This window comes from Bombyx mandarina, chromosome 17, assembly GCF_030267445.1.
Source record: "Bombyx mandarina strain Sakado chromosome 17, ASM3026744v2".
Taxonomy (NCBI): Eukaryota; Metazoa; Arthropoda; class Insecta; order Lepidoptera; family Bombycidae; genus Bombyx; species Bombyx mandarina.
The window spans coordinates 10,358,535-10,379,100 of NC_143223.1; the positions used below are offsets into that span (position 1 = coordinate 10,358,535).

General features: G+C 35.2%; 1 protein-coding gene across 3 annotated transcripts in view; it reads left to right on the forward strand.

Moving 5' to 3' along the window:
• stet (stem cell tumor) overlaps positions 1-20,566 on the forward strand; it is a 127,657-nt gene that overhangs the window by 100,924 nt on the left and 6,167 nt on the right. For 2 of the 3 annotated variants that reach the window (XM_089734429.1, XM_028171315.2), the window contains 2 exons: positions 17,576-17,688; positions 18,972-19,089. In XM_089734429.1, the coding sequence (XP_089590555.1) occupies positions 17,576-17,688; positions 18,972-19,089 (231 nt within the window). Of the gene's footprint in view, positions 1-10,264; positions 10,510-17,575; positions 17,689-18,971; positions 19,090-20,566 lie in introns of those variants that run through there. The other variant, XM_028171317.2, reaches the window with a different exon arrangement.

Below are 20,566 nucleotides of genomic sequence, written 5' to 3' on the forward strand. Positions count from 1 at the left end.
CATCTGGCGCTCTTCGCCGATGACACCGCCATCTACTACTCGTGTAGGAAGAAGGCGTTGCTTCATCGACGACTTCAGACCGCAGCTACCACCATGGGACAGTGGTTCCGGAAGTGGCGCATCGACATTAACCCCACGAAAAGCACAGCGGTGCTCTTCAAAAGGGGTCGCCCTCCGAACACCACGCTGAGCATCCCCCTCCCGACTAGGCGCGTCAATACCCCCGCCCCCGCCGTTCGCCCGATCACGATGTTCGACCAGCCCATACCGTGGGCCCCGAAGGTCAAATATTTAGGCGTCACCCTCGACAGTAGGATGACATTCCGCCCCCACATCAAGACGGTACGCGATCGTGCCGCCTTCATTCTAGGACGTCTCTACCCGATGATATGTAGGCGAAGTAAAATGTCCCTTAGAAATAAGGTGACACTCTACAAAACTTGCATACGCCCCGTCATGACCTATGCAAGTGTAGTGTTCGCTCACGCGGCCCGCATACACCTAAAAACATTTCAAATTATTCAATCCCGTTTTTGCAGGATAGCCGTCGGAGCCCCGTGGTTCGTCAGGAACGTCGACCTCCATGACGACCTGGACTTAGAGTCCATCAGTAAGTATCTTCAGTCGGCGTCCATGCGCCACTTCGATAAAGCGGCACGACACGAGAACCCTCTCATCGTGGCCGCCGGTAACTACATTCCCGATCCTGCGGACAGAATGGAAAGCAGTCGACGTCGCCCAAAACACGTTATCTCGGATCCTCCCGATCCACTAACGGTGCTTTTAGGTACTTCAAGCACCGGTCACCGTTCTCGTCGAACCCGTCGCTTGCGACGAAGGGCTCGACGAGTAAATTAACTCTCAGACACAGCCCACTGAGTTTCTCGCCGGATCTTCTCAGTGGGTCGCGTTTCCGATCCGGTGGTAGATTCTGCGAAGCACGACTCTTGCTAGGGTTCGTGTTAGCAACATCGTCAGGTTTGAGCCCCGTGAGCTCACCTACTAAAGTTAGGGTTACGCTGACATAGCCTCTCAAGGCTCTCAGCTTAGGTAGGAAAAAAAAAAAAAAAAAAAAAAAACCTTCTGTAGGCTTAGTGCGAGTTTCAAAAATCGAATCGAATGACTCGCATCGAGTGTACGCTCTACACGGTGAAACGTGCGGAGCTCTGAGTGCGAGTTACTTGATTTGCAGGACGTTTATTCATCTTGAGAAGCGATAATTTTTTCTTTTATATTGGTAGCACGCAAGGGTTTTTTAAGGCGTTTAATTGAAATGCCAAGCTTTCTAACGATATTTATAATTATTCGGGTAATGGGTAATGTACCTGTGCTTAGTGCGAGTTTTTTTAATTACTCAGTCGATGTTAATGATATGTTTAATTTGTGTGAGGTTGTATCAGTGCCACCTAGTGGTAAGCTTATGAATCTCATTTTGTGGGAGAGAGAAGGTTTGTTAATGTTGCTGTCTCATGTATCGAATAGCTTTACCGAAGTGAGCCTCTCGATTATTGTATGTGCGAGTGCGAGTTGCAAATTAATGGATTTTGAGAGTATTTCTTCACTTTCAAGGAAGTTAAGTAGTCACTAAAAATTTTGCCGTGAAACCAATACAATATCAAGATTTTTTCTTTCGTTTTTAATAATAATGTTGTTTTTGAAGGTTTTATCTATTCTAATGGTTTATACACATATCTTTTTTCGGTTAGAAAATTTTATAGACGTCTAGCTAGTTGTAAATATGTACATATTAATTCTTTGCTTTTTCATTTAATTCTTATTAAATCATTGCTTTTTTTTAAAGAGTTGTTTGATGAGAGAGAGAGTGTGAGATAGAGTTGTTTTTTTTTTATTGCTTAGATGGATGGACGAGCTCACAGCCCACCTGATGTTAAGTGGTTACTGGAGCCCATAGACATCTACAACGTAAATGCGCCACCCACCTCGAGATATAAGTTCTAAGGTCTCAGTATAGTTACAACGGCTACCCCACCCTTCGAACCGAAACGCATTACTGCTTCACGGCAGAAATAGGCGGGGTGGTGGTACCTACCCGTGTGGACTCCCAAGAGGTCCTACCACCAGTGAAAGAGTAGGTATTCTTTATTGTACACAAAATGAATAAATATTGTGAAACATTCTTTCTTGGTCTTATCGCTAAGAGTGATCTCTTCCAGACAACCATTAGATGGGCAAGAATAATTTCGAAATGAATTGCACACTGTGTACCTATCTATTATAGAAATATATAAACACACGCACATACACACGCGCACACACACACACACACGCGCGCAATATACATATTTACAGGTACATACGTACAGATTTATATTTATAAATTATATAGAAATTTGAACAATGTAATAATAATTTTGCTTCTTTACACATTTATAAATAAGGATGGATGCTCGTAATAATTTTAGTATATTTGGGCCACCTAATGAAGATCATCAACACTATTACCGTAAATACAATCATTTTATAAACGTTCAACGGGTAAATGATTAAACCTATGTAAAACATAATTTCTTAATTAAAAAAGCTGAAATAATTACCTATTCCAAGATTAATTATGTTAAGGTTGTCTAAATATGTAATTACAATTAAATAAATTCTATAATAAACTTCTAATTCTAATACTTCTATTAAAGTTACTAAAAAAATATGTTTATGCTGGGCAGTTTTCGTGTATTTTAAAGGTTACGCCATTACGGCAAAGTTTGTTTACGAAATTGCACCCTTAGAATGGAAGTGGTATAACTAAAAATTTAAGATTAGTTTTATATTTCAAAACACTTATGTATTATTATTAAGAACCTACATTTTAAGTAGGTAATACGTGAAGCAAAAATGTTGGACTCCTTTTTACGAAAATTGCGCGGACGGAGAAGTATGAAATTTCCCACACTTATAGAAAATATAGAGAAGTAGTGCAGATTGCTAATATATTTTTTTTAATTGTGCATAAACAATAAAGAAATAAACTAAATGAATAAAAAAACCTTACACACATTACCATGTACTTGACACACACACACACACACATGCATTTATACTTTTTTTGTTTATTGATTTATCAATCTGTGGTCAAATTAGCCTTGGCGACATAGAGCAATGATTATTATAGAAATGATGATAATAGAAAGGTGACAATAGAACTATAATAATGTTCAAACTTAAAATTTAAATAAATTATGGTCAAATTTCGACCACTGGACTACCATTAGTAGATAATAATAAAATCATTTATTGCCTTTCACACAGATTTAGATTATTACAGGCAGCCTACAAGGAAACAACAAAAAAACAAAACACTATTATATCATTTCTAGCAAGCAGCTCAACATTTGCACTTGTATATTATTAATAGGAATTTTATTAAGAATATTGACAATTTATGAGGAATTTGACAAGTACGGATTAGTTATAGATATATGTAGTTACATATTGTAAATTAAATTAGTTTTATAAGTGCAATAAAAAATAATTTAAATGATAAAATGATAAAGCCATACTTTTTTCCAATGTGACGATTAGAGGGTATCCTATTATTCTTTTCTATATTATTCTATCAGCTTATAAAATTAAACAGTCTCTTTTAGTCTAGAAAAGGACAAAGTACTCTTTCTGTCTTTTTTCAAATAAAATGGCATGCCTTAAAGTGTTTAAACCGAAAAACTAAAAAAATACAATTATTGTATTACAATATTGAAGTTTACCAGAAACTAAGAATTTTGGGTTGAGCCACTTTAATTCTAAAGGTACAAAATAGTTTTGAACACGTGACATTACCCGAATAATTTTGAAAGTGGTTGGTTCCCATTAAAATGCTGTTAAAATGCGTTGTATTTCATTTAGACGGTCTAATGCCAAAACATCACGTGCTACCAATATACGAGAAATAACATTATTGCTGCTCTCGGTGAATAAACGCCCTGCGAAGCGAGTAGCATATCTCAACTCACACTCACAATTCTTCATTTTTCACCGTATAGAACGTAAACTCGATTTGATTTTGATTTATTCATTTACAATTGAACAACTAGGAAAAAAAGATGAAAAGACATTTTGGAGGGACCGCGAGGAGCTAAATTGTGTGAATTGTTTTATTTTGTCTATTTAATGTTTCTTAGTTAATGCGTATTTAATATTTCTTCGTGTATAAGTGTAATTTTGAGACCGTCCTGGCCTAAAGGTTAAGGCGTCCGGTGTATTCGTATCTTGCAATGCACCGGTGTTCTAATCCCGCCGGCGGGTATCAATTTTTCTAATGAAATACGTACTTATCAAATGTTTACGATTGACTTTCACTGTAAAGGAATAGCATCATGTAATAAAAATCAAACCCGCAAAATTAATTTTTGTAATTACTGGTGGTAGGACGTCTTGTGAGTCCGCACGGGTAGGTATCACCACCCTGCCTATTTTTGCCGTGAAGCAGTAATGCGTTTCGGTTTGAAGGGTGGGACAACCGTTGTAACTATACTGAGACCTTAGAACTAATATCTCAAGGTGGGAGTCGGCATTTGCGTTGTAGATGTCTATGGGCTCCGGTAACCACTTAAGATTAGGTGGGCCGGGAGCTCGTCCACCCATCTATGCAATAACAAAGTAACGTGGGTTTATTAACTGTATAGTATCTGTGAAAGTGCAAAAATTTAAAAAAAAATAACAAAACCGCTGGACGTAGCTTCTCGAAGTCTTCGAAAAGGTCCACTGAAAAAAATCTCAGTATATAATCAGCATTTTGCAGAGATTATATTTTATCCCATATTATCTGATCTCATTTCATTTCATTCCATGCCAATTGATTAATGCTTCAAATTAATCAAATCCATTTCACTCCATATTATCATTTTTCATAAAAAAAGATTAGGCTCTATGGCATGATACTTTTGCCTCTCTAGTTGGAAAAATAGAACTACTAAAGAAATACTCGATCGAAACGTTAAAACCCACTAATTTGTAACACGCACTCGCACAAATGTCATTCGTGGTACTCATTTCGATAAAATTACTCGGTTACGAGATCACAACGTTAATATGAACTCGCACTCACAAAATAACACCGGGTACGTTTGCCGCTAGGGGCGCTGTTCCAATTGCATACAAATTTGAGCAAACTGGCTCGCTATCGAGAGCGTTACAAAACTCGCACTAAGCACACTGCTCTCCACGTCGGCGCGTTGTATCGATCACGGTCGAATGTAGAAGCCCCAATTTGTTTTCTTCTAAATAATGGAACAAAAACGCCGCCCGATCTGAATCGATTTGTTTAAAATTACCGCTTCATTTTTATAGGTATACATATAAAAATGTAGATGTAAACAATGTATGTACTTACTATCAAAAGATACGTAACATCAATATCTTTTTTCCAAATGTTTACTTTTAACTGGCCTTAGAATTCATTCAATCATTCAGACAAAGTAGCGGTAGGCAGCGGCTTGGCTCTGCCCCTGGCATTGCTGAAGTCCATGGGCGACGGTAACCACTCACCAGCAGGTGGGCCGTATGCTCGTCTGCCTACAAGGGCAATAAAAATAAATAAAAAAGTACGTGGACGCCATGACGTGAATAAACATCCTTGAGATATGAGGTCAAAAAATTTACTGTTTATTAAAAATAGCTGTCTCACATAGAAATCTATACATACACGGGCGAAGACAAAACGGTTAGGTATTATAAGATATTCCACTCTATTTAAAAAGATTTATTCATATTAATAAAAGAAACATTGGTAAAAACTTTACTTTTACTTAATAATAACAAAACTAAGTATCAATAACTAACTAAGTATCAATAATAACAAAACTATCAATATCTTTTTTTGCTTAGTTGGATGGACGAGTTCATGGCCCACCTAGAGTTCTAAGGTCTCACTCAGTATAATACAACGGCTGCCCCAGCCTTCAAACCGAAACGCATTACTGCTTCACGGCAGAAATAGGCAGGGTGGTGGTACCTCCCGTGTGAACTCACAATATGTCCTAACACCAGTAAGCATCAAAACATCAAACAAATCTAAATCTTGAAGCGTATGTGTTTACGGTCGTATTACAATCAGTAGGCGTACACTAGTAGTTATATATCCATTCACATACCTTAGGGTAGCAATTAGCTGTTTGGGTTTGAAGTATCGTACCCTTGAAGATACTATTACTAAAGGTGGTTATGGAGGAAAGTGCGAATATGAGTACGGTCGGGAAGCCTAAATTCGTATATCGAAACTTGTGATTAATGACCACATAATCTAGACTAAGACTACACGGTTGAGGTGGGGAAGTATTCAGGTTCTGAAGTCTATACATTCCACAACTTAACAAAAGGTAGGTGGTTCACCGGTCTATATAATAAAATATAACAAATTTTACTATCTACGAAACTAATTGGAACTTGGGTGAATTTACTTACAAAATTTAGGATCATTCATATCATATCAATTCAGATTATTTCGTTCGTCTTTATAAGTTAAAAAATATACTATAGTGATAATTTAAAAATAAACATTCTTGCAATGAAACACAAATACGGTACGTATTCGGTCCGTATCAATAACACGAAATACAATATTACCCAATATACCTGTGTACTCTGCTAATTATATAATTCTCTAATTATACTCAAGGCGTTCTTCGCTCGGATTAAGGTAAGGTAAGGTAAGCTTCAGTGTGCTTAGTGCGAGTTTTTTAACGTTCTCGATAGCGTAAAAGTTAGCTCATATTTGTATGGAATGGGATCGTTTGCGTACGTTTGCCGCTAGGGGCGCTGTTCCAACTGCATACAAAATTGGCTTCACTTTTACGCTATCGAGAACGTTAAGAAACTCGCACTAAACACACAGATGACTGGCCGTTTTGGGTAAATTAACAAATTTTGATTGCGCTTCGACGTTGGGGCATTTAGGGGCAGCAGGGTAGGCAAACCAGATGGCACGATTGTTATACAATGATGAGTAAAGCTTTTTTACTTTATCCGTCTCGTTATCTTACGAATATGCTGGCTTATCTATATTTAGTTAATATTCAGCTACGAGAGAAATCTATCTATATATATATATATATATAAATGAATTGCTGTTCGTTAGTCTCACTAAAACTCGAGAACGGCTGGACCGATTTGGCTAATTTTGGTCTTGAATTATTTGTCGAAGTCCAGAGAAGGTTTAAAAGGTAGATAAATAAGAAAATCCTCGGAATTAAATAAAAATAACGATTTTCTTTTCCCTTTCATAGTGTGTCCCCCGTCGGACGGATTCCTTTTGTTTGTTTTAAGCTTGTTTTATAGAAAAGTTTAGGTTTTTTATTTATCGATTTAGGCACTACGAAGTCTGCGGGGCAGCTAGTCTCAAATAAACTTAACTTACAAATTTTCTCATATAATTTCGATTTTAAGTTTTTTTAAATTCAGTTCAGAAAACACTTTCTATAATGCTCAGTTACTACAATAGTCTATAGCAGTTTCTAACCCAAGAGTATCCAGCAAAATTTATGTACCACGTGAAAAAAGCCTATTTGTTTTTGTCGTATAAATTACACTGGTGCCAGTATTCACATTACCTAAGCCACCTCGCCAAATGGTGCTCATAATAACTAATGACCCACGACATGCCCACTGCACGGCGCGGCGCCATCTCGCGAATAGCAAACGTACACGTGACCAAATATCCGTATCAGAAACCAGCTTTAAACAAAACTTATTTCATTTTCCATTCATATTATAAGTAATATATATTTTTTGCCCTTGTAGGCAAAGGAGCATCCGGCCCACCTGATGGTGAGTGGTTACCGTCACCCATGGACTTCAGCAATGCCAGGGGTAGAACTAAGTCGCTGCCTACCGTTAAAATGAAATTTACTTTATCGAAACAGTTTATCCAACAAGTGACAGATAAGGATGCTGTGTTAGTAAATGGGCATTATTATTATTTATTTTATTTTATCAAGTGGACTGTATGCCAAGCCAATAAAAATGCTAACTGACATTTTAGATGTTTTGGAGAAAAACTCTAAACCAACTTTGCAGCTAGAGTAAGCATGACCATGTTATTGCTATTTTTAATTGACTTTTTTTTAATTGAACGTTTACACACAATTAGATGCTAATTTGAATTGCGAGTTGTAACATTTTTTCTATACAAAAAAAAAAACAACAGTAAAAAATTGAAAAATCTATCACCATAGATTATTATGTATTACTTATATGCTTTAAATTACCAAAATATGAGATTAATATACGAACAAACTAATATACTGTTACTCTGTTCATTGGATTAGTTACTCACAGACAGCCTCGAGTAGTCGAATTAGCCGACCCCCTGTCGTACACCTGCCATTGTTGCTAATAATGCTCGTAGCCCATGTGTTGAAGTTGGTGTACAGAAAAAAGTTAATAAAGCGTGAAATGTCATTACGACGGATCAAAGTGTACCGCCACATCTGTTTATCTTTGGAACCTTCTAAAAAAAACAATATTTTATTGATATTCTTATAAATATTTGTGATTTGTAATAAAATACAGTATGGCTAGGCTATTTTATATTCATTACTATGAACTAAAGCGTAACTGCGTTCACTGGGCGAGTACAAACGTCTACTTGATGTTGGTACAACGGAATATAGGTATTTGTTGTTCTCATTGATGATATATTTTCTTTTACTTGAAACTTACTATAGTTGGTATTGGTATTTCAGGGAAGGTTTCTGTCATAGCACAATAGATAGGTGATGCGGAAGATGTTACAAGAATATTTTACATACAGTCTGCAATAGTCACTACGGAGCGTAACTTGTTTACTAGTATGATATAAGTATTAATTATTCATAATGGTAATATTATTTTTACTATTTTACAATACGGAATGTTAGGTATCGGTAAGCAGCGGCTTGGCTCTGCCCCTGGCATTACTGAAGTCCATGGGCGACGGTAACCACTCACCATCAGGTGGGCCGTATACTCGTCTGCCTAATAGGGCAATAAAAAAATATAAAAAAATTATACACCTTTTTTGTAGTATACCTCTTAAATACAGAAATGCTTTCATCGAAGATATTTTTAAATTACGGTAAAAACAGCAAAACGGGTAAAAAGGGTGTATTTAGCGTAAATTGTTTTTTTAGAAACTGATTAAATTCTACAAAATTAACTATTATGATCGAGATTAAAGAGATAGTAATTTGTAACAGATGTTGGCCAGGTGTACGAAAACATTAACTAAGTAATAAGGGTTAATTTGTACATAGTTACAGAGAAAGTAATAGTATACTGCTTTGTCCATTAAAGTTGTTTTAAACATCTGGTATTACAATAGGTTTTACTAATAACCTAATAGTTACTAAAGGTAGTTTAAATAAAATTTAAAAATAGATAAGAATAGATTTTTATTTGCCTTCCTATTCTTTGTTAAGGAATTAAAACACGTGCGTCTTTTGTTCTGGTTTTTTTAATAGGTTTTTCATTTTTTGTGTGATTCGTTGATAATTGTTATATTAATGCTGACCCTAATATTATGTATATTTGTTTGGTTTTAAGATTTGTAATATGATTTTGCAATCCCTAAACAAAAATGATAATTATGTATGTTTATTTAAATAATACAATAAATTCAATTTAGTTTAGTCGATCACCGTTGAAGGCACGTATCGATTTTTCCTGTAATACACAATCTTATGACAATAATTTAATATCTCATTCCATTAGGGAGAGCAACTTTGCGAAAAAATGCTATAGACGCAGCCAACTTCAATTACTTTGAATATGTTTAGATATTGCTGCCATTGACCAAAATAGTGATATTTAACATAATATTCGAATAAACTTTATTGACAACAGATGAGATTCGCATGAGTTTCCCTTAACGTTGGTGGTTCTATTCATTCTCGCTATGATGCGATCTCACACGAGTGATGCGAACACCGATCTTACCATTGCTACATGTAATTAATAAAAACTTGATCATTTTATAAACACTTAATTGTTCTAGAAAAGAAAAGAAGTGGGTGCCTGCCTATATTTTACACGCTAAAAATGCTAGTTTTTACTTGTTTAAAGGTGATGGAATACTCGAAAACTCGAATTATATATCAATTTCTAATTGTATAGTTTAAGAGAGAAAAACAAAACAATTCCCAAATCTTATAAAACTACCCCCACCGTGACGACAAACCCCAATAATTCGTTTTCTTTACAAAAAAAAATCGGTTTACAAAAACCGAAACGATGAACCATGCGACGAAGACGATCGAGAAACAAAACGTAACGTCACGTCAGTCTGCTGAGAGCGCGAAGCGGAGTAGTTTGTGTTGCATGGTTTCTCGAGGACAGCTGATTTACGTTCGCGTCTTCGAAAACATTAGTTAATAACGAACAAAAACTAAAAATCTACCTCAAAATTATTTTAAACTATTACGAATGTTTGTGCTGTGAATAAATGTAAATAATTTAAAGCAGTAAAATAGTAAAAAGTTGTCAAACGAAATAAGTGTATGATTAAATTTTCTGAAACAATGGGTGAGTCTTGTTATTTTTGATATTCAAAACATTCAAGGGAACACATTAAATATTAATGAAATTAAATTTAGTTTAACGACTTCTAAATAAATTGTGTTATATTTCTAAATGAGTGTATATTATGAAAATAAGAGGTTCACTTAGTTTTAGGTTAGGTTTGTAAACAAATACCTAAATTTTGCAAAATATCTAATTGTGTTATTACAGAAAAACCTTTCGTTAAAAGTTAGTTAATGACGTACATTAAGTAATCAAATACGACTTCAATTGTACGTTAATTATAAAATATTTCACGAATAACAGAAATATTTTATTACATTTCACTCTAGCATTTCTTCTGACGTATGGTTAAATTTTATTCGTGCTCGCAGATTTTTGGTTCCAAACACGTTCACGGGATCTCTTGAAATTATCATAATAAATAATTTAACTTCGATTACCTACCTAATTCACTAATACTTCAATAGTTTTGAATATTTATTCTTGTCCTATTCTCGATGTAATGTAATTTAAGATGCGTCAATTTTGATTTTTCCACAATCTGGAGCGCATGCTTTAATTTCGAGTTTCAATAGGTCACACTAATAATTACCTACTTACGAATAATAAGATGCTGAATTGACAACAATGTCAATAGATTACGTGAATAAATTACGTATTCACTATTTAAAAACAAAAAAATAGGTAAATGACGTTTTTAAATGTTTGTTAAATTAGACGAATGTACAAAACGACACCTACACAATTTTATGGCTTATTCCAATGGTCGAAACTGTTAAACGATACGTATTGTAATAAAACAATTGGACCATATCAGATTTAGAAATAGACATCGTAGGTGGATTAAATCTACTCACAACGTTGTGGGCGAAAGTTACAGTAATATTCTTAGCGAATAACCAACCTCTTTGCTATGTAGGTACTCATTTACTAAGATTTTATTTAAATAAGAAATATTTAGATATCGCCTTCTCTTGAATTTGAATATAAATAAGAACATGTTAAAATGCAACCTATCATAAATATAATAAGTACGGACACTACACTGTAATTGGTTCCGCGAACACGATGAATATTCACAGTTAAAGCTCAAAGTAAATAATAGCGGACGGTCGAAAACATGCCTAATTTAAAAAAAAAACGCTTATTTCGGGACGTTGTCCAAACATAATATACGAAAGATACCTTCCAAATTTCATTAACACAGTATTTATAGTGCCAATTTTATTTCCAATTTCAGTTTTTCCCATTTTAGTTTATAATTTATTTATTTATAATTTTAGTTTTTCCCTTTTTAGTTCCAATAGTCTCAATGTGTAATGTCTGTGACATACGTCAAATAGGGCAAAAATATTAGTTACGTCTTCGACATATTTTAGCTACGGAAACCTGAAAAAAATCAAGTACTGACATGAAACTGTCCACAAAAAGAAACACCGGAAACTACCTAAACAATTTAGGTCCTTTTTTTTTTAAAAATATAGTACGCTTCTTACAAAATTTACCCATAAATTATAAAGTTCACAATGCGTACATACTCTAAACATTCACATCAAAACATGAGCATATGCGATGCACTAAAAATGATGAACTTGTACAAACATGTCGCAACACGGACAACGGTCATATAAATACGAATTATTCTATTGAATTGAACATACTATACATTTTCAAGGTCACAAAACTCATTCACGTATCATTTACATACTGTAGATATTAAATTGTAATACAGATAACTGACCTCGATATCCGAACAGGGATTTCCGAACACTTAATAGTATTAGGTTACAGGTTATGACAATTTAACTACAATAGGTTTTATCAAAAATAAATTTAATCGCAGTGAAAATAGCTTGTCTTTAACAATAATTAGCATTATATATATCATTAGTTATATGTGCGCATATACATATTATGTTATTGCCGATTCATAATAAAACACTACGCTCATTGTCTATGGTATTTTTTTTTTGTTTTCCCTTGAACAATATTCTCGTTAAAACAAAGAGTTCTTACTATGTGTACTTACTTTGAAAACCGTCTGGATATTATTCCTACGGAAGTAAAATGTATGTGACCATAGGAAACTTGTATGAATACAGTTTTAGAACACAATTCAAATATGCCGTAAGTTTAATAAAACTCAATAAAAAAAAAAGAATAACCATTGGTCTGTAATCAATAACCGGGAAATCACCGTCTTGTTAGAGACATACCATAGACAGACATGGAAAATCATAATCTCCTAAAGTCTTAACCGGGCAAGTTTTTAGTTATTGCCCTTGTAGGCAGACGAGCATACTGCTTACCTGATGGTGGATGGTTCCGTCGCCCATTGACATCATCAATGCTAGGGGTACAGTCTACCGTTAGATGCCACCGTACCACCGTCGTGTGTATTCATCCCGCGAATCAGCAATGTGTTCCGGTTTTAGGGCGGGCTGAGATAATCTCAAAGATAATTGTGACACCTCACGTTTAAAATTAGGTGGCGACATTGACGTCACATACAATTATATCAGCATCCACATATAATTATATGTATGAGCTCCGATAAACGCTTAGAATTAGATTAGGCCTTAGGCTCAATAACTGCCCATCTACGCCAATAAACAATATTATAGTACAGATTTCCAGAACATTTGGAACAAGAAAATATATTGCGCATAATATCACCTGATAATTCACACAGTGCCAGGGATAAACACATAACAATAATAAAATAGTACTAGAGGTCCCGCAGTAGTAGAAATTCGACTATAATTAATTGGAATTGTAAGTTTGTACACTATTATAATTGTATTTTATACTTCTATAATCACAAATTTTGCCAAGGCTACACTAAAAAAATATACTAAAAAAGACAAACAATATTTAATCTATTCTCAATTTGACCACAGACGTCAAGAACAAAAGTTTGACAATAAATAGTATGCATGCGTGTGTGCATCAAATACATGATATGTAGTGTGTGTAATGTTTTCTTTATTGATTTAATGTATCTTATATGCATTATTTAAAAAAAAAAATAGCATTGTGCACTTCTTCTCTATATTCTCTATAAGTGTGGAAAACTTCATACTCCTCCGTCCGCGCAATTTTCGTAAAAAGGGACACAAAGTTTTTGCTTCAAGTATTAATATATAGATAATCAGAGTCTTAACGTTTTCATTTGTTTTCTTTTTGCCAATTGCCAATGTGGTCATTTTCTCTCGTAACTTTTCCAACAAACAAATAAATCGCGATCACTCTCATTATTTAAGTGTAATAAAACTAAGTTGGGCGTGACCATTTTGCAAATAATTTTGTATAGGTAAACTTTCACAATTTATATTAATAAGAAAGAATATCTACCACAGATTAAAACATAATAGTGCGGAGGTGTGTACGTGGGAACAATCCCAGAGTTCACGTGCTCGACTCATCGCTCCGCCGTACCAAATCTAACATTAATATGCTAGATTAAGATAAAATCCCTCATTTACTGTTGAAGAAGTCATTATTAATATATTTTAAATAATCAGACTACAAAACTACAGTTAATTTCATTACTTAATCTCTTTTATATAAATTAAAAATTAACTCTTTATACTCGTCTTCATTATAATCGATGTTTTATCGATAAAGACATATGACGCAAAGTTATAAGCAAGTTGCACCTACATATCGCTTTAGGTTCATTGTCTAATATTATTTAAAACATAATCGTACTTCGAAATAGCTTACAAGATTTATAAGGCAAATATAAAGTAACCATGAATGAAATATGTAATTAAAATGAATGCTATGTCGTGTAGGCTCGTGCGGCTGTTGACGACGGGCATAGGCAATAATAGTGTCTAGTTAGTGGTTCCGGATACGTATCGGACGTGTCGGATGTCTACGTGAGTCACGCGGCGCCCACGCCGAGTCACCGCGCCCACCGGCGCCCGAGCCGCTTCACATTCTATCCTGCGAAATCTCTTAGCAAATAAAAATTAATATGATAAATTAACGGTAAAAGATTCTTACTGGTGGTAGGACATCTTGTGAGTCCGTGCGGGTATGTATCACCACCCTGCCTATTTCTGCCGTGAATCAGTAATGCGTTTCGGTTTGAAGGGTGGGGCAGCCGTTGTAACTATACTGAGACCTTAGAACTTATCTCAAGGTGGGTGGCGCACTTATGTTATACATGTCTATTGGGCTCCAGTAACCACTTAGCACCACTGGTGGGCTGTGAGCTCATCCACCCATCTAAGCAATAAATAAAAATAAAATAAAAAAATACGCCCATCTAATATAATAATCGTAAAACAAATAAATAATAGCCTTTTGTTTTACATGACTGAAAGATATCCTGTTAAGTAGCGCAGTTCGGTATTGTAACGCAGCGTTGTTACAATCGTAATGAATACGCGGCAAATCTAACACGCACTGTCAACTGAATTAACCCGGACGCCCGTTGCCGGGACGGGTTTAGCTGTGTCTGTGGCGCGTCTAGGCTATTTGTATTTTGGCATTGAACATTTCGCAGTCTCGTGGGAAACTGAGTTGAACGACTGCGGAGACAATGCGGTTGCCTGGTGTCGCGTCCAGTCGCCCACCCGCGCGCCCTCTCGCCTAAACCGTTGCTCATGGTCGCCCTTTGTATAATAAACTTGGACACAATTACCATATACCTTTGTCACTCAAAAATAGACCTTCATTAAAATAAATCGTAAACATATTTGACTGGTGGTACTTTTTACTGGTGGTAGGACCTCTTGTGAGTCCGCGCGGGTAGGTACCACCACCCTGCCTATTTCTGCCATGAAGCAGTAATGCGTTTCGGTTTGAAGGGTAGGGCAGCCGTTGCAAACTATACTTAAGACCTTAGAACTTATATTTCAAGATAGGTGGCGCATTTACGTTGAAGATGTCTATGGGCTCCAGTAACCACTTAACACCAGGTGGGCTGTGAGCTTGTCCACCCAGCTAAGCAATAAAAAAAATGTATATATATATATATATATATATATATAAATATATATATATATATATATATATATATATAAAAGTCGAGAAATCTGTGTGTCGTTCTAATTTCATACAGGCTATTAACTTGCCGTAATGAATCCAAACAACCCTATTTCAGCAATACAGTACTTAAGGGAAGGCACGAGGGTTCGTCTGTGCGACAACGGGGTCGATAGAAATTGGCAGCGAGCCAGCCGACAACGCCGCTGACCATAAATTACACCCTCGCCGTTCTAAAGAGGAAACTTACCACATGAATAGATTTTATTTCGTAACATAACGGCCTGAGATTGCTGAATATCAAAAAACATTGATGGGAATTCTAAATCGTAAATATAATATAACTAAATGTATTGTATATGTAAATACCAAAATAAACAAGTACATAGACATTTTAAATTTAGAGTCATTTAGAACTAGAAGTAAATTTAAATAATACTTAAAGATTCAGTGTATGTTAAAACATACAGATATAATAAAATACAGAGAATAAAAAGGAAATCTTCAGTCCTTTAAATTTAATAGAGATTAAGATAATTAATACTAACTGTACTTTTTTTCACACAAGATGAAAAAAATAATATACGAAATCGGAAATATTAAAAATCCACCCACCAACACCATCTTTGTTAATTTTATATTGATAATCATATTAGAGTAAATGGCCATTTTACTCGTTTATTCCAAATATTTCACGTTACACCCATTCTTAAGAAGCATAGACATAACTTGAAATTTGAATAATAAAAGCGAAATTATTATATCATAATTCAAAATGAATGTTTTTTGCCCACCCTCTATTCACTTCCTCTTTTGACATTATCATCCCTGAAGAACTTAATATTTCCACATAATATATCTAACAATATCACTTAGGATTAATGTATAGTAGTATGTCTGAGTAGTATCTATCAAAGATTCTGCAGGATTCTTAAATTGAGATTTCTATTGTCCTATAGTATGGTTATAAATATGCTGAAACATTAAGTAGAAGTATCATCTAGTAAACTGGTTAGGAGTATTTATATGAAAGAAATTTTGTTATGAATTTACTGTCTTATAAATTCTTGCCTATTCATTCATCCAGCCGGTCGAGTTGATACTTTTTACAGAATGAATGTTGGCATTTGCGTGAAAGTTTCTTAGTACCAGTTGTAAAATCACATAGCCATGTGGACGGGACTTCTTCGTTATTGTAACATGTAGATTTGCTTTTTTCTTTGCCTTAAATAGGGAAATAAACTCACGACCCATCTCTCAAGCGAGTCCATTAAGGACCTTTGTATACTACGTTACTGTAATCCGCAACTTTGCCCTTTAGCGGTCACGGAAAAGAGCCAACTATTTTTTCTAACGTGTAACATGTTTTTTCTAAAGAAAATACAATAGTTTCTCGTGGGTTTTTTTGAAGTTATACTTCTTTAGGCGCGTTATGAAAAATTTATGAGAGTAAAATTTTACGACGCGCGCGCACCGTGACACAGAATTAACAGAATGAAGTTGCCCACTAAATCGCTCATTACAATACGACCGACGTAACTTGGCGAGTCTGAAAATAGCCGCAGGTGAACTTTTCGAACCGTACCGAGAATTACCGAATTTATACGATGTCAAGAAAAGGGATGTCCAATATGCGTGTTTGAGGATGTTGTTTAATCAATTTTTTTTCAAATTGATTATAATTTAAATAAAAAAAAGAAATAAATTTAATAAAAATAAAGTATAACTTCTTACGCGCGTACATAAGTAGGTAAACGCACCCTTTTTTTTTTAATAATACTTAGACGGATAAAAGTTAAGTTAGTTTTTTAATTTTCTCATGTCATGTCGAACAAAACATGTTAATCTGTTGCTTTGATGTTTCGATGTGAAAGAAGGACAAACAAACACACTTACACAATTATAATATTAATATTAGTATGTATGTACATATAAGGGTTGCATACGTGTATACTTGATTAAATCTACACCCATAAGCATAAGTTATGTATCCACAGGAATTATAATAAACCAAAAATGATGGGTTGACCAGAATAATTTAATTATGCAGTTTTTTTTTCTTTCTCAGATGAGTGGAAAGCGCACCCGCAGCTATAGATGCGCAGTTCACCACCGAGATCGTGAAATCAGCTCGGAAAACGATTTCAAGCTTTTACTAGAAGATCCAACATTATTCGCCAGGTGATTAATTTTTTTATTTGTTTTTTCATTGCTTCGATAGGTGGACGAGCTCACAGCCCACCTGGTGTTAAGTGGTTACTGGAGCCCATATACATCTACAACGTAAATGCGCTACGCACCTTGAGATATAAGTTCTAAGATCTCAGTATAGTTACAATGGCTGCCCCACCCTTCAAACCGAAACGCATTACTGCTTCACCGCAGAAATAGGCGGGGTGGTTGGTACCTACCCGTGCGGACTTACAAAAGGAGCTACTACCAGTAATTGTTGTTCTAACAGCCGAGAAATCGGACCTTGTCTTTTCCTTCTTCAGCCAACGCATTACACACTGTATTAATTGTAAATAAATAATACTCTAGAACAAGGATGAGCAACACGCGTCCCGCATTTCTAAAATTTAATTTATTTTATTGACTTCTTTAATTTTTTTATTCTTATTTTTGTGCGGCCCGTCAAAACAAAATAAAATTTAAATTGGCCCATTGATTCAAAAGATTGCTCACCCTTGCTCTAGGACTTCATTGTCGTTACGAAAACGTTTCAAAGAAAATCTTGTAGAGTAACTATACATGTGTATACATGTGTTTTTCATTGTAACAAACCAATAAAGCACGTCAGTCAATGAATTAATGAATCAGTAATTTGAAATTATTTACTACAATGCATAACAGGAAAATTATTATTTGTGATAGACAAAAAAAAAAACATATGAACACAAAATGAGTATTAGATACTCCTTGAATGTGTTTATGGAACAAAATGAAATAAATGACGTTTAAGTCATCATGACAAACGCGAAATGTGCACCGGAAACTATTTGGTTATTGCCACAACAAATTCCAGTGAAATGTTACAATAAATACCTACATTGAAAATATAAATTTTTGTATTACGTAAATTTCAAGTATAATCTGACTCTGAAAGGCCACGTATCGATTGCTGTAGCTAAATATATACACATTTTTATGTTCAAGTGTCGTGTCACAATGACATATGGTGTGATTTCGTATAATAAAAACGTTAAGAAATCGATTTTATACAGGCCGAGAACACAGGGAAAGCAAGTTAACTGATTGCTTCCACGTTCGAAACGGAAACTAATATGTTTTTTTTTTTTTTCGTTTTGTCACTGAACGTGAAACAACTACCTCCTTAAGCCGATCGTAAATTCCTTCACGAGGTATTGAAACAAAATTATTCGTTTTCAGTTTTCACGGTAGCTCGGAGGGTTTTGGAATTGATAATCACGAATCTTAAACAATTATTTTGTAATCGCTTATAGGATGGTGCACATAGTAGCGATGGGCATGCTCCCTGAGGAACGAGATCGGAAGTATTATCAGGAGCGCTACACGTGCTGCCCACCGCCATTCTTTATCATCTGCGTTACACTGTTAGAGGTATGTTGCTTGTTTAATTTTTAATCCAAAAATATAGTTCTCTATATAATTATTTATTATCTTTATTCTATCTTATATATATCAAAATGAATTGCTTTTCGTTAGTTTCGCTAAAACTCGAGAACGGCTGGACCGATTTGGCTAATTTTGGTCTTGAATTATTTGTGGAAGTCCAGAGAAGGTTTAAAAGGTAGATAAATGTGAAAATGCTCGAAATTAAATGAAAATAACTATTTTGTTTTTCCTTTGATGTCGAACGGATTCCTTTTGTTTGTTTTAAGTTTATTTTATCTCTTTTATTTACCGATTCAGGCACTACGAAGTCTACCAGGTCAACTAGTCTCCAATATAAAAGATATATTGATGACGTTGATCTTCGTAACATTATGTTATTATTTGAGAACGTTGTGTATTTTTTAAATGAGCTCGTTCATTTATCGTCAAACATTGGAAATGTTTGTTAATCCCACCTCATTGGAGACGTGAGGTCGAATTAGAATTAGTATAAAGACTATATACTTCTTACACTACGCTGTTCCGATTTTCTGATTTATATAAATGAATGTTTGTTGCTTTGTTTGTTTGTGCGTATCCTCGTCACTATAATCGAATTAACTTGAAACTTATTGTTATTGGTTTACCCATAGACACAGCCCACTGAGTTTCTCGCCGGATCTCCTCAGTGGGTCGCGTTTCCGATCCGGTGGTAGATTCTGCGAAGCACTACTCTTGCTTAGAGCCAGTCACAGTCTGAGCAACACTTCTGGTTTGAACCCCGTGAGCTCACATGTTAGGATGAAGCTGAAATAGCTTCTCAAGGCTATCAGCATAGGTAGGAAAAAAAGTTATTGGACGGATAGGTTTCTGATAATATACAATCAACACATGAATAGTTAAGAGTAAATACGACACGTGCTGTTGTTGTTCGTGCATCGTAACTATATTCCAATTACGAAGTACCATGAGACAGATGTTATTATTATTTTATTGTGTGTGAATTAATGATTTAGATTGATTGTGTATTTTTTTAATGATGCTTAAGACCATGAACAAAAAATGATTATTATTTCAAATTTAATGCGAAACGTGAAGAGTTACGTTCTAAGAAGTGTCAAAAGGGACTTCGTAATTGGAATAGAGTATTATAGTCAAGTTATGATATAAAATATCAACCGTGCATTCTCATCACTTTCTACGGCTCTAGCAGCGGTCGGAGCCCCGCTCTAGTTACCTCGGTTAATTAAAATTTGTAATAGCGGATTTCACATCCGCGCGCGCGAACGGGCGATTTACGTGAATCACAACAATCGTGGCACGCGCGTCTTCGCTCGTCACACGTTGATTCACCGCGCCACGCACCGGCCCAAATACAGGCCTGGCCCGTTCCTGTAACTTACACTAGCTGACCCGGCAGACTTCGTAGTGCCTCAATCGATAAATAAAAGACCTAAACGCTTTGTATAAAATAAACTTAAAA